Genomic DNA, 15,231 nt, shown 5'->3' with positions numbered 1-15,231 from the left:
TGGGCTTAAGGATGGCAAAAAAATAATATTTGAAGTAAAGAACACCAGCAACAGTTTTTGGGAATGTTTACTGGCTAAACTTAACTTATCCTTTTTATTTGAGCATTACTGAGAGAAAAATCCAACAAGATCTAGTGGCTAGAAATATGGTTTAGCTTTTGGAGAAACGGTCGTTTTATTTGATAATAAGCTTTATTGATATGTTTCATTTTAATATCCCAGTTGCTTGTGCATATCCACCACATACTACAATTCCTCCCCACTCTTAAGCTAAGCACTCAATAATACTAGTGGATGCTAGTAAGGACAACATAAATAGTGGTACTTATAAGGTACAGATGGATTTCATGTAAATGAACGGCACTGGTCTTATTTTGAAGCCTAAATTAAATTCTGACTGGCCCCAAAGGTAAAAGCAAAACTGATGATTTGAACCTGGTCAGCCAAAAAAATCTTCCATGTCAACTAAAATAAAATTGAGGCTCTTTAACCTGGGGCTGTGAATTTTAAAAATAAATTTTTGGTAGCCATTATCATAATTGGTTTCCTCTATAAATGTACCTATTTTATAAGCATTTAAAAACATAACTTTTTGAAGAGGTTCATGGCCTTCTGCAGACTGTCTGTTAAAGGAATCCGTGACAGAAAAATGAGTTAAGAGCTCTTACTTTAGATGGATAGCTCCAACTTAGGAGAAACTGTCCCTTTAGGCTTTGAGCATCACACTACTTGAGGAGAAAAACCAGCCAAGAATGGAGATAAGGGGAGGCTTCTTAGCATTATGGTACATGTGTAAGAAACCAGTCTGGCCCAATTATAGTATCATGGAAATCTGTGATATAATGTGCTACTTTTAGGTTTTTGAAATTTCAGTGAGAGCAAACATCTGTGACTTAAATGAGGTTTTGATTTCTAATGAAACTATGACTTTGAGAGAAAGAATGTTTATCTTTTGACATTCACCCTCCAAGCTGGATGGGTAGCTCGTTACCTGACATCTTTGCTCTCCAAGGTGATATATGTGCCGTCATACAGGTCTAGATCCCCAAGAGGCACCTTGGCTTTTATGCAGTCTGGATCTTCTTTATTATGTCTTTGCTCCAGGCCGGTATCTCTGTCCTCATTCTCTTCTATATGAATTTTTTGAGCTACTAATTGCTTCTGTTGAAATGAAATGAAAATAGAAATGGAATATATTCAGCTGGTACACCACCAGCACAGTACAATGGACCAAAATGAGGAGGAGGTAGCATTTTTACTTACCACTTTTACTTGGCGAATGTTACTGTTTTTGAATGCACTGAGTTACAATGAGTTCCTCAGGCAAGCATATGCCAGGATTAGTCCAAGTCTCTGACTGTTAAATCAATAACAAATTCTAAAAAATGGTGGGGGAGGGTGGCAACAATTATATAAAATATGTACACGTAGCTATAGTGCAGGTGCATGTGCAAGTAGATGTGCATGTGTATGTACACACACATTACCCCCCCAATTTTATGACAGATTCCAAAGTAGTGAGATCTTACTAAAGGCCCTATGCTCAAAGACAAGATAAATAAACCAGATGAAAATGATCTTGATTCAAGACACACACACACAAAAATAAGAAGTCCATAAATACAAACAAAACAGAACTCACAGACTTTAAAAATGAATATTACCATATGCTTTATAATGAATAGCAGCAACAAATAAATAGCTATGGAAAGGAGATCTTTATTTCAGAGAAGAGTCAAAAATATTTATTCTTTGTACACAGAAAAAGTCCTAAAACAAAAATCTTTTCCCCCCTAAGAAATTAAAAAGTATTTGTGGTTTTGTTTACGATCAATATATATAATGATAATATAATCAACTCAGAGCTTTCTTTCTCCTCCTTTCTCCCCCCAGTATCCTATTTCTGCTCTTAAAATCATGCACTTCATAAAAATCAATGAGATAATGTCCAGAGATCTCAATTCTGGATCTTGGGCTTCTGCTCCATCTCTTTGGGGTTGGGACATCCTTTTTAGTTCCAAAATGCAATTCCACTCCAGTCTCCACCATAGATTTGCTTCCTTTTTATGTTTTTTTTTTCCTCTACCTTTAGAGAAAAGGTCCCTATCTTAAAGTTTGGAATCCATTTCTTCTGACTGTCAAGGGCACCATCCTCCTTTAAGGCTGGAAAGGTTGGGGTCACCCTTGACTCCTCCCACTCACCCCAGATTCAATCTTGTTATTGATAACTCCACAACATCTTTAATATACATTTCTTTCTCTACATTCACACATCTGCCATCCTAGGAGAGATCTTCAACAACTCTCACCTAGACTACTGCAATAGTCTTTTAAATGGTCTCCTGCCTCAAGTCTCTTCTCTCTCTAATCCATCATTCATTCACTCAGCTTGCCAGTGTCATTTCCCTAAAGCATAATAGACATGATATGTCTCATCCTCCCCACCCCAACACAATATTACCACCAAGATTCCAAGGATAGTTTTGCATTTAAAGCCCTTCCCATTTCAGAGTCAATTCCACCTACTCTGCAAACATACCTAGTTATTTACATTAAATATTAACAAAGAAAATCCTTGGAGAAAAGGACAGTGTTTTTTCTTTCCTTTGTGATTCTAGCACTTATCAGAGAGGCTGGCAAATAGTAAGCCCTTAATTGACATTCCTGTTGCCTGACCCTGTTCTTTCCAAACTAGGATGTTTACCAGAAAACTTATTTAAAATAATCTGATGTTGTACTGTTACTATGAAATAAAAATCTTATAGCAAATATCAGTTTCAGAAAATTAACCCCAGTTATCTTAAAAAGCACACTACAGATTTTTGCCAGAGGCAATACAATTTTACATTTTCAGGATGCAAAATATTTTACCAAAGAATACCATTTACTTCAGAACAGATCTTCACAATGATAAGACCTTAGTTTGGTATTTTAGAATTTAAAATGAGTAATCTCTTTTATTTTGAAACTACCTTTTTTCCAAAGAAATCTTTATTAAGCATTTTCTCACTAAACCAAATGCCACCCTGGTGAGGTACAAAGGTTGTAAACACGTGGACATTCCTGATATCAATGGAGAAATTCAAACGTGGAGAGAATAAATGACCTCCAGAGGTCACATCAGGTTATAGTCAGTCATTGAGTGAGTCAGGTGCAAAACCTAGGTTTCCTAACCATGGATTATGACAACATGCTGTTTTCACTAATTCTCAGATTGGGCTTTGTATTATTAAATTAGTTCCCTTTCTCCCTCTTTCCTCCCACCTTTTCACCTTTTTTTATAGCAAGATCTAAACCTGGAGACCATGAACTTAAAAAAAAAAAAAAAAAAAAAAAAAAAAAAAAAAAGGTTTTTTTTATAACTATTTTTCATACATATTTTAGTATATACTTGGTTTCTTTTGTAATCCTATGCATTTTATTTTATGTATTTAAAAATATTATTCTGAGCAGGTACTGAGGCTAAAGGGAATGGTCTAAGATTTGATATAGTTTATCAATATCTCTTCTGAAAACAAGATACAACTTGTATAAGGTACAAGTTCTAACCTCCCACATACTCACCTCCAGTTCTCTGAGGTAGTTAACTGTTGTTTCTTGTCTCATTAATATGACCAAGTCATGAGGATGTTTCAAGTTCATTGGTGAATCCACCTAGCAAAAAGAAAGGAAGAAAAGATGTTCAGAGAACTGCGAAATTTATACATTTCAATGGATGCCCATTTTTAATCCTATTTGAGGGATATTATGGTTATCTATCTACTATATCAATCATATCATAAAATAATTGTAAGTTATAGGCCAGCCAAGGTCAGTTGCAACAGATAAGGAAATAGAACATTCCTAAGAACTCAAATAAGACCCTTTAAATTAAATCAGCATATACATAAAACATGGTAACATCAATGCAAAACTGGGCACAGGGCAAGATGGCTAAAAATATGTTGGAAAGTACAGCACAGAAAAAAGAAACAAAAATGGCCAAGGCTTAATGCCATAAATATTCTTTTCAGAGAGAGAGGTAAGAGGCATTGGATATGATAAGCATCTAAAAAGATATAATAAATTTCATTTTTTGGTTATGTTAATAGGCATTATAGCGGTTACAGATTCTGTTAATATTCAAATTAACTGTATACAATCAGATTGAAGCTTGTTAAAGAAAATATTAAAATCCTCATTATATTAGAAGAATAAAAATGAGAAGACATTCTGTTTAGTTGAAACAGTTCTAAATAATCTTAAAACTGTTGATACTAACATATAAAAATGGATAAAGAAACAGACACTGATAGACTATCATTGTTTTCTAATTTTTACTCACATAAATGATCATAAAAAGGTCAAAAGAAATCTATCTCACCAAAATCAAACATGATTTTCTTGCCAAATAGAGAAATATAATGATCAAGGACATCACCAGTTTAAAATCTAAACTCATCTGTTAAATCTCATAGAGAATGAGGGTGAAAGAAGAGTAAAATTGAAGAACAGTAAGAAGCCATGTAAAGAAAAATTAGTCAGAAAATTTAGTCAAAAATAATCAACCCAGATCATGTAAGGGTTAACCTGGAAGGAGAATAACAACTCTCAGTCTAAGGTCTTGTAACAATGACCTAGACCATGAAATTCTAATTCTTGAGAAAACCAACCTCAACACCTTCAAAAAATTCAGTCTAACTCATACATGGTACTTCGAGGTACTAACCTGCTTTATTACTTTTCCCCAAAAGCCCAACACAGTCTTAGGGTTAGGCCTTGCTTGTTCTTTAGGAAATACTTTGTCTGTGATCAAATTTAACTCTTTCCTCTACCTTTTCTCACATATACACCCCAAATTTTTATTTATATATTTACTTGTGATATTTTTGAAGAGAAGGCACTTTAAATCAGTAAAATAGCACTGGAACATCTGCCTCTACTAATATCACAGGAACTTTCCTAAGCTCATTTTTACTACCATGAGTACCTCTCATAGAGAATGTATGAACTTGTGTTCCCAATGAACTCACATTCAAATTTCTGAAGTCATTTTCCAAACTAAAATTCCTGGTCTGAATCTGGAAAACCTTTTGGAATTATTCAAGAAAAATTACTAACCTGTTCATACTTTTCAACCTAGTGATTTTGCAATGGAATATTTTGCAGCCCAAATAGATCAATGATAGAAAGATTTTATGTGTACTAAAATGATAGTTGGTGGTGCAGTAGATAAGATTTGTGCCTGAAGTCAAGAAGGCTCATTTTCCTGTGTTCAACTCTGGCTTTAGACACTAACTATCTAAGTGCCTGGGTAAATCACACGCTGTTTGCCTCAGTTCCTCATCTGTAAAATGAGCTGAAGAAGGAAATGGCAAAATCACTCTAGGATCTTTGCTAAGAAAACTATAAATGGGATCACTAAAAAGTCAGATACAACTAAGAAATTTCTGAATTCATACCAAAATATTCATAACCACAATATTGCTAAAGTAAACAGCTGGAAAAAACCCAATGGCTATCTGTGCAAATTATGTCATATTACTATAACTGATTATTGCATTATAATGAACGATGGCAAAGAATTCAGAAAACACTGGATAACTTGATGCAGAGCAAAGAAAGTAGAACCAAAAGAATATTACTTACAGTAACAACATTAATATCAATGAAGACAACACTAAAAGAAAACAAAATTTGGGTTGAGGACAATGGTCAACATTGGTTCTATTTAGGATCAAAACATTTCCTTTCTGTTAAAAAATGATATAAACACAGAAATTTATGTATGGTCTAAGTTGCAATCATTATAAGCTATTTTACTTAACTTTTGAATAAAGTAAAGTATTATGCCTATTGTATAGAGCTGTGACAAAATAAAATTTATCAATAAAAATGAATAACTCATATCACAAAAAAAGAAGAAAAAAAAATCACTTCCTCCAAACCCATGACCAAATGCTTCACTTTTTAAGGTGTTAAAATTTCTCCTGTCCCCAGAAATAGAAATTCAGCTCAAAGTTTAAAAGGCCCTTTAAATACTGAATTGTGTAGGTGTATATGCTATGCTTTTTTTTAACCTTTCCCACATTTATCAAACATGCAAACATCTCAAAGGTTTGGGGTAAAAAAGCCAGGTTTGTACTAACTTGAAGATTAAGACAAAATGCTGCAGTTCCTCTACAGAGCTTACAGGCTCTCACTACTCTTATGTGAGTAAGGCTGGAAAAACTACTGTATCTAAGCAGCTTGGAAACTTGCTCACTATGTTACCGCCTACACCTTAGTGCCACGTATTTCACAACCCAGAAGGCAAAAAAGCAAGTTCAAGTTTCGTTTAAAAAAAAAAAAAAAAAAAAAAGTCACATGTGTAGAACTCTGAGAAAAACTAAGATGGGTTCATTGTATACAGAACAGATTGTACTTTCTCGAGCATCTTTCTCAGTATTCCTGAATGAAGCAGGGAAAAGAACACCAACCCAAAAAGATGCTAAAACTCAACTTCACAGCGGAGGTGTCAAACTCAGGTGTGGGAGTCTGAAAGCTAGCAATGGCCTGAAGAGCACACGTTTGCTCAGCTATCCACGGGATAAGGTACAAATCACTGATGGGCAACAACAGGAAGACCTTGGGAGAGGTATATTTACAAAGTATTTGAAAAGCAGGGGGCATTTAAAGCAAATTATAGGAGTTCCAACCGCTAGCTGTATAGTCAGCATGGGCCTTTTAAACTCTTTAATACTTTGATTCCATTTTAACTGCCAAAGTAGGCTTCCTGCTACATCCACTGCAAGTACACACTGTGCTTCTGAATCTGCTCTCTGCTCTCCAAGCTGATTCTTCGAGGTGGGCTAACTAATTCTGGAAGAGTTATTAGAGAAGCAATAGGATTCCTGTGCTTCACTGAGCCAACAGTTGCTGCAATGGTCTCGGTGCTTAGCAGCTGTCAAGTTGGCAGGTGCAAATTCTCCAGAATGCTTTCTCTAAAGTCTGCAAGCTGCAAAGACAGCTGAGCTGGCACAGTTCACTTAAAGGCTCTCGGGAACCCCAAGTTCCACCGGATTTGATCAGGAACCCCAGAACTCTTGGGATTGTGTTCAGATAAAGCAACAGCTGACATAAGCACAACTGGGGCCGCAGGAGTGAACCTTGCCGAGGGTTATCAGATGGCAGGCTCAAACAGAGGTACCAAGTCCAAGAAAAGACCTGGTCTGATAAAGATATACCATGCCGTTATTTACTGACAATGAGACACGAGCAGGAGGACATTACTTCACCGGTGAGGAAAGAGTCAATAATATTCCTTTTTTTAAAAGCTGCTCCAAAGAACTGTCCTGCTGATGGAGATTAAACATCCAGGTACATTATCAAGAGGTCATGTGGTAAATGATGGAAGCATGGGGCTGAGAAAGTAGAAAAAGATGTCAAGTTTAGAAACATGGGCATTTTGAATTGGAAAAAACCTTAGAGATCACTGAGTGCAATCAATCTATTTTACAAATGAGAAAAATTACTCTGAAGTTTGTTGCTTTGCCCAAGGCCTCCTTGCCAGAGGAAATATCAATCGTCTGACTCCAACCCATGAGTGTTCCACCACGTCACACTCCTGCAGGTGGGCACTAGGGAGCATAGAGCTGATTGAGAATCCTATATATCCCATGTCCATAAAAGTCTTTCATACATTCCACCAATCAAAAATTAAATTGGGCCAGTAAGATCGTCGAAAATACAAAATACCATAAAAAGGTCATGATTGGCAGTCCTTTATTTAGTATGAAATTACATGTAAGAAGAAGCCAGGCACTGGTAAGAAGGCCCATAGTGAGACTTTGAACATAGAAGTAGTATAGTACAAGTCTGAGAGGAATATAGAAAGGGAGATAGGAAGATCAGATGAAACTTGTTTACTTTGTCATTTTAAGCCCCAGGAGCTAACATGAATGGGAATAATCTCAGATACTATACTATAATATTTGAGCTAAGAGAACTTGTTCACATATATATATATATATATGTATGTATATGTTTATATAAGAGAAGTTGTTTATATAGATGCTAAAGGACAGAAATGTTGCCTTTATTTAGGGATAGGAAGACCTGGATTTAACTCTTGTACTACTGATTCTTTCTACTCCTTCCATCTTTTCAGTTTCCTCTAAAAATCAAACAAACAAATAAAACAAATGATTTTCCCCCTATTACAAGTTAAAACAACTTTGAAATTAAAAAAAAAAAAAAGTTTTAAGTTCCAAATTGTATCTCTCCCTCTGCTATTCCCTTCCCTGAAATGGTAAGCAATCAGATAGAGGTCATATGTATGTAATCATTTTGTGCAAAAACACTTGAATATCAGAAAAAGAATGAAAGTGAATAGAATGCTTCAATTTTTATGCAAACAATATCATTTCTCTTTCTCTGAAGACAGTATGTTCCATCATTAGTCCTTTGGGATTGTCTTAGATCACTGTATTGCTGAGAACAACCGAGTCATTCGCAGTTCTTCATCATACAATATTACTGTTACTGTGTACATTTTCCTGGTTCTGTTCATTTCACTTTGCATCAGTTCACCTAAGTCCAGGTTTTTCTGAACTCATCCTGCTTGCCATTTCTTTTAACACAATAAAATTCTATCATAATCATATGTCATAGCTTGTTTAACTATTCATTCCCCAGTTAATGAGCATCCTTTCAATTTCCAATTCTTAGACACCATAAAAAGCAGCTTCCTTTTTTACATGTTGTCTTCTCCCATATCTTGTGAGTCACTTGAAGGCAGAGATTGTATTTTGGATTCTAATTGTACTCTTAGGGCTCAGAAAAGTGTCTAGTACACAATAAGACTTAATAAATGCTTATTGACTTGAACTGGCTCTGGACAGTTCCTGCCACAGTAAACTGGGGATAAATCTAAAATGAATCCAAATCTTGTTTTTTTTTCCCCATTATACCAAAATCCACCATATGCCAACCATGTGACATGGCTGCCAGGAAAAAAAAAAATATGTTCATAGGCTGCTCTAGTCAGGACACATGGAACCCTGGTTCAGTTCCCCGCACTATCTTTTAAAAGGGGCATTGACAAGAGGAAACAAGTCTACCATGCAAAGACTGATCGAGGGATTAGGAATGACACTTATTCTGCTTGGTGTGGGAGTGTAGAACTAGAAAAAAAAGGAAAGATGTTGCAGGGAAGATTTCAGTTCTACGTAAGGCAAATCTTAATGAAAGCTGTTCATACATTTAAGGAATAAGGTGCCTTGGTAGGGAGTGGGTCCCTTTCCCCATTTCTCCTCCCTTCCTTCCCCTCATCACTGGTATCATTTTTAGTATGACAGAATGACCTCTTATTTATGAGGTTATAGAGGGAATCCTGTAGTCAGACTGGCTAGAACAATGAGATTCTGTGTGATTTCATAATCATTCTTAGGTATCCAAAGATTTTAGCAAAAAAGAGATCACTGATTCCAGAAAAAGTTTCACTCTTCCTTCTGTTGTGAAAGTTTTACTGAAATAATAAACTTTACTACATTCGCACTTTTAAAAATTGTAAACTTTTCTAATACTGAATCTTAGGGTTGATTCTATTAACTAAAAACAACCTATCTACATTTTAAAATCTAACTTTTTTGGGGGGTAGGGTGGGGGGAGGATTGCTTTGTTTGTATCCCTAACACTTAGCATTGTGCCTTGCAAGTTGTTACTGAACTTTAAAATGTTTATTGACTGCCTATTTAAAACAGAGTGAGTACCAGGACCTAAAATATTATTGAAGTATATGTAAACAAGCTAGGAGAAACTTCTTTCTTGTCTTCTTTCAAAGTGAATACTATTTTTGACATGATTCGAGAAATTTGTTAATAAGGCTTCCAAATCCATACCATATTATATATTTACTTACTGAACATCTCAGAAAAAAGATGTCCATGGACCATTATGAGGAGTGTTAAGTATTGGATTGGTACTTCAATACCACTAGTATTAAAAGAACCAATGGAAAATTTCAAGTACATTGGGTAGATGATCTACATGGTATTTATGGAAAGACACTGGTGAAAATCACAGTGGATGAGTTGTGCTATACATACTCATAAGTAGTCAATAACCCTATTAAATGGACCCATTCCAATTCTTAATGAAATAAGCTACTTCTAGCTTCTGGAATTTGATACTTCTTCCACATCAGCATAAAACTTATCCCAAGTTTCTTTCTTGTTTTGATATAATTAGCACCTAGCAAAGAGCATATACGGAATATGTGCTCATCTTTCTTGAGAACTGCTGTTTTTGACACTTGACACCTTCTCTTTCTGCATATTGTCTGTTCTTGGAAGTCTTCATTAAATTACTCATTTTAATTGCTTCGTTAAATGTTATTTTCCTAGCTGTCTGATCAATTTTTCTCAACTTTCTTTGCTATATTTTCATCTGGTCAAGCCCATTAGCGGTGGGTGTTCCCCAAAATTCATTTCTGGACCCTTTTGTCTCTCCTATACTATTTTGTTTGTTGATCTCCCATTAACTCCCATGAGTTCAATTATCACCTCTTTGTAGTGGATTCTAATATCTATTTATCTGGTCCTAATCTCTCTCTTGACATCCAGTCTCACATCACTTACTATTAAATATTCTGAACCAGATATCCCTTACACATCTCCACTTAAACGTGTCCAAAATTGAAGTTATTCTCTTTTCTCATTTCCCTCCTAACTCAAGCATCCTGGCTTCTTTCAAGATTTAGCTCATCCTCCTTCCTGCCAATGGTGTGGCCCAGGCCTCCCCCATCTACCCTTGCTCCCTCCCCCTTCTTCCAGTGCCTGTCCTTTGAGATTACCTTCCATTTCTACTATGCATATCATATATAGAAATCTTTTACATGCTGTCTCTGCCAGTAGAATGTGAGCTTAAGGGAAGAACCATGTTTTTTACTTTCTTTGTAGTCCTAGTACTTAAGCACAATTCCTAGCACCTAACAAGCACTTAAATAATTATTAACTGCTTTCCTCCTGTGCAGGTATATTTAAAAAAAAAAAAAAAAACAAAAAATAAAAAAAACAACTTTATTTTAGGTATTTACAATCTGTCCCTCTCATTATGCCCTCCCTCCCTCCCTGAACCAAAAAGAAAACAAAAATAACCCTAAAAACAAGACTGTCATCATAAATATGCAAAGAGCTGCAAAACACATTCCCACATTGGCCATGTTCCAAACTACCCACTTCTCTCTGCATTCTGAGTTTATCACTATTTTGGCAGGAGACAAGGAGTGCGTCTCATCTTCTGTCTCCAGATCTGAGATGTATCCCAGTGTTCCTCAGTCCAAAGTCCTTCTTTCTGTATAATGTCATTGTTATTGTAGCAAAAATCCTGGTTCTGCTCACTTCTCTTTGCACTGCTTCTGAGGAAGCTGCTTGGCTTCCTCTGACACTATCCATTTCCTAATTTTTATGATTAATTCTTTAATCATTTATTGGTAATTTGCTGAACTAGTTGACTAGGATCACTGGTTCATATACAGAGCTACAAAGAAGCCTAGAGATCATCCAGGCCAGGATTGTGAAATTCACATAGAAGTAGGAGTCAATAATCTATACAGAAGGATCTTGTCTGCTGCTTACAGACTTAATTTGAAAATGGTTTGAGTGCATTTTTGTTGATTGGCCCAAGGGCTGAGTTTTTGATACCTCGGATCTAGTCTAACTCCCTTATTTTTCAGAAAAGGAAATTGAGGCTGCAGGGAAGTGAGATGCCCAAAGCCCACAAGCAGACAGAGGAGGGGACTTCTGATCCAGGCACTCTGATTGCAAGTCCAGTCCTTTTTTATCAACATACCTGAAGATACTATCAAACCATGTGTACATGACACTGAAGAAAAATAGAGATGAAGACTAATTTCTAATGGAGATAAGAATAATAATTATAGCTAATATTTACAAAGTGCTTTGGGCTTACAAAGCAATTGATAAAATGTTATCTCATTTGATCCTAAAAACATCCCTTTGAGGTAGATGTTATTATAGAGAAAAAGGAAATGAGGCTAAAAGGGATTAAGTGGCTTTTCTGTTAGAAAATATCTCAGGTCAAATTCAACTATAGATGTTATTGAATCTTTCTAACCATTATGCAATGTACTAACTGAGGTAGTAATCATTACCAAAATAGCTACAATAACACCAGAGATTATATTGAGTGCATAAAGAAATCAAGCATTTTAGAAAACAGCAGTCCAGAGAGAGGGCCAATGCAGAGCAGGGCTTTGAAGGATGGGTAAGATTTCAACAGGTGGAGATGGGGATGGGAAGACAGAGAAACTGAGGAACACTGCCAGGTTGCTTGCTCTCGATAGCTTAGAAACTCAACAGAGTCTCATAGGACTCACAAAAATCCATTGTGTTCAATATAGGACAACAATATAGAAACTATTAACTCCAATGGAACAGGGGCTCATTTAGAGGGCAAGAAGGGCCTAGGTTCAAATTCCAACTCCAACTTAGTAGCTATAGGATCCTGGGAAAACCACTTAAATTCTTTGAGTTATAGTAGTTTCCACATTTTGAAAATGGGAAAATATTATTTATTGCTCACCTCAAGACTGTTGAAAAAGAAAGTACATTAAATCCTAAGGCACAATGTATATCAACTACTTTTATTTCACATCATGATCTTGAGTCATCAATAAAAATGACATGTTGCATGTATCCTATATGTCAGTACACACACACACACACAATGTACATTTATAATAAAATTAAACATGCCTTCATCCAAAATGGTCACAATAAAGTTTTGCTTCTTAAAGGAATTTAAACCTTTAACCATCTGAGAAAAAACTACCTAGAACAAAGCATTCCCTATGGGTTCCAGAGAGCTAACTAAGTTTTCATGTAATCATGAATCCCATATTGTTTTAGGGGAGTTAGCCTCCAGGGATCTTAAAGATAATCAGATCCAAGTCCCCCTCATTTTCTAAACTGAGGCTCCCGAATCCCAGAGAGATTAAATAATCTGCCCAAGGTTATGTAGACTACTAGTGGTGGTGGACCCTTCCTTAAAAAACACAGCAGAAAATATAGTACAATTTTCTTTTTCTTTTTACACATTATATATTCACACAATTATATATAAAACCGTAAATATTTTACTCAGCAAGCTCACTTTCACATATTGCCACTTTCACTAATTAAGCAAGATATTTGTTCTTTAAAGGACTCTCTTGGACCATCTGTACCTCCTACTTGAAACCATACTTCTATGAACTAAGCAAATTTAACATGGTAACAGCTGAAGATGTCACTACAAAAGGATGAGTACTGCAGAATCAGGCAAAGGGCAAATATTTAAAACTTAAAATAATAATCAGAACAAAAGAATATAAGAGCCATCTTAGCTAGAGTAAGAATTATATCAACTGTATTTAATGTATATTTTTAATATTTTCATAGAAATGTTTATTGATGCATTTCATTTTTACACAGCTTTAATTTCTGAATCCCTCTTCCTAGCTCCCTTATTCAATCAGTGATTTCTTGTAAGCAAGGAATAGGAGAAAAAACGATTTAGCAAAACTATACATCAATCAACTATATCTGATATTTTATAATATTTCACACCTCTAGTTCACCACCCTTGCAAAGAATAGAATTTGACATATTTTCTGATTTTTTTCACCTTTGTCAAAAGTGGTCATTATAATTATACAAAGTTCAATATTTTTTGGTTCTACTTAGTGTTGAAGTCATTGTGTGTAGTTTTCCTGCTTTTGTTTATTTCACTCTGTCCCTGTGCAAAATGTACTCTTTCCATATGTGGAATTCTTCCTCTATTTGTTGTTTTTTACTGTGCAATAATATTCCATTGCATTCACATACCATAATTTATGTGACCATTCCCCAACTGATGGGCATATACTTTGTTTCCAAGTCTTGTTACCAAAAGTGCTATGAATTCATAGTTTATATGGGACCTTTCTTATTGTCTTTGATTTTTAGGGGCTATCAAAATCTACTATTGATGGCAAACTGTACATTTGTTTTCAAATGAATGACTTCATTTTCAATTCCCATTTAAAATTGATTCTTCATATTCAAAGTATTTTATTTACAATTTTAGGCCTAATCTAATAAATTACTTTAAAGTAATGCTAGTATAAATCTATTCCATCCCATGAAATTTGAATCTGATAAATAAAATATTAAATTTCTTGTGCTCATACCATTTTTTTTTTCTTACATCAGAGTACTTTTACCTCTAACTGAGAATTCCTCTTGACAAAATTTTACTCCAAAGCAACATTATAAAAGACTAGGCCAGTGGACTACAAACTCTGATAGATTTTTTTTAACACACTGAGAAGGCTCCCAGTCTTAAAGTAGTGATAAATTATGTGCCTGCTCCCAAAGAACAGCATAGCCCATTATGTTTTTTACTAGTTGGCCTCTAGGAAGTGAATTCTTTGTCTAAGGCAGCCCGGGAAACAAACAAATTTGAAATGAGCATGAGTCCTTTATAGCTAGTTCCTGGCAGTTTCTGTAGGGATGATGGCAGTGGCTGAAAAGGTGAGCAATCAGTATATAAATCATCAAGAAGCCATCTAGCTAATATGATTCCTTATGTGAGAACCTCATCCAAGACCAAGGAATTGACACAACATTTCATTAATCTCTCACTGCAATAGACACAAGAATATAATGTAGCTGCTGTTAAATGAAAGCACTGTTTGTAGGTATTCCTTACAAAAGTAAGTGCAAGAGGGCTGCAGCACCTGGTTTTATCTTATACCCAAAGACAAGAATATCCACTGGATAGAGACAAGGCTATCTTGCCTAGCAGTACTCATGATGAGCATAAGCAAAAAAGACCATCATAAAGGTAAATGCAGTTTATACACAAACATTTGCTGCAGAAATACAGAAGCTATGAAAGTCTATAGAGAGGCTATAGTTTGACGAGATCTTCCAAATCAATGGAAAGGGGGGCAATAGGTGAGCACAATAAGAAATAATGCATTAGAAAATTTGGCTAAAATTTTGATTAAAAATCAAGAATTCATGGAAGTTTCCTGCCTTTCTTTAAAAAGAAAGCTGGAAGATGAGGAACATGGCAAATACCAAACCTCTATACACAAAATGAAATTGGCTATGGGTAAAAAAATGACTAATACAGGACTCATTTCTGAAGCAGCTATGACTGTACAGATAGACCACTGACTTGTTAGGACAAAGATAAACACACCCTGAAATCAGAAGCAATCAT

General features: G+C 35.4%; 1 protein-coding gene across 2 annotated transcripts in view; it reads right to left on the bottom strand.

Annotated features, from left to right (window-relative positions):
• Positions 1-15,231, bottom strand: part of TTC17 (tetratricopeptide repeat domain 17) — a 105,275-nt gene that overhangs the window by 76,596 nt on the left and 13,448 nt on the right. For both annotated transcript variants that reach the window (XM_074276630.1, XM_074276628.1), the window contains exons 2-3: positions 3,565-3,654; positions 992-1,161 (exon numbers count right to left, since the gene is read on the bottom strand). In XM_074276630.1, the coding sequence (XP_074132731.1) occupies positions 992-1,161; positions 3,565-3,654 (260 nt within the window). The remainder of the gene's footprint in view (positions 1-991; positions 1,162-3,564; positions 3,655-15,231) is intronic.

The sequence above is a fragment of the Sminthopsis crassicaudata genome, chromosome 6 (genome assembly GCF_048593235.1).
Source record: "Sminthopsis crassicaudata isolate SCR6 chromosome 6, ASM4859323v1, whole genome shotgun sequence".
Classification (NCBI taxonomy): Eukaryota; Metazoa; Chordata; class Mammalia; order Dasyuromorphia; family Dasyuridae; genus Sminthopsis; species Sminthopsis crassicaudata.
Note: the sequence above shows the minus strand (reverse complement) of the source record. Positions and strands in the feature narration are given on the sequence as shown.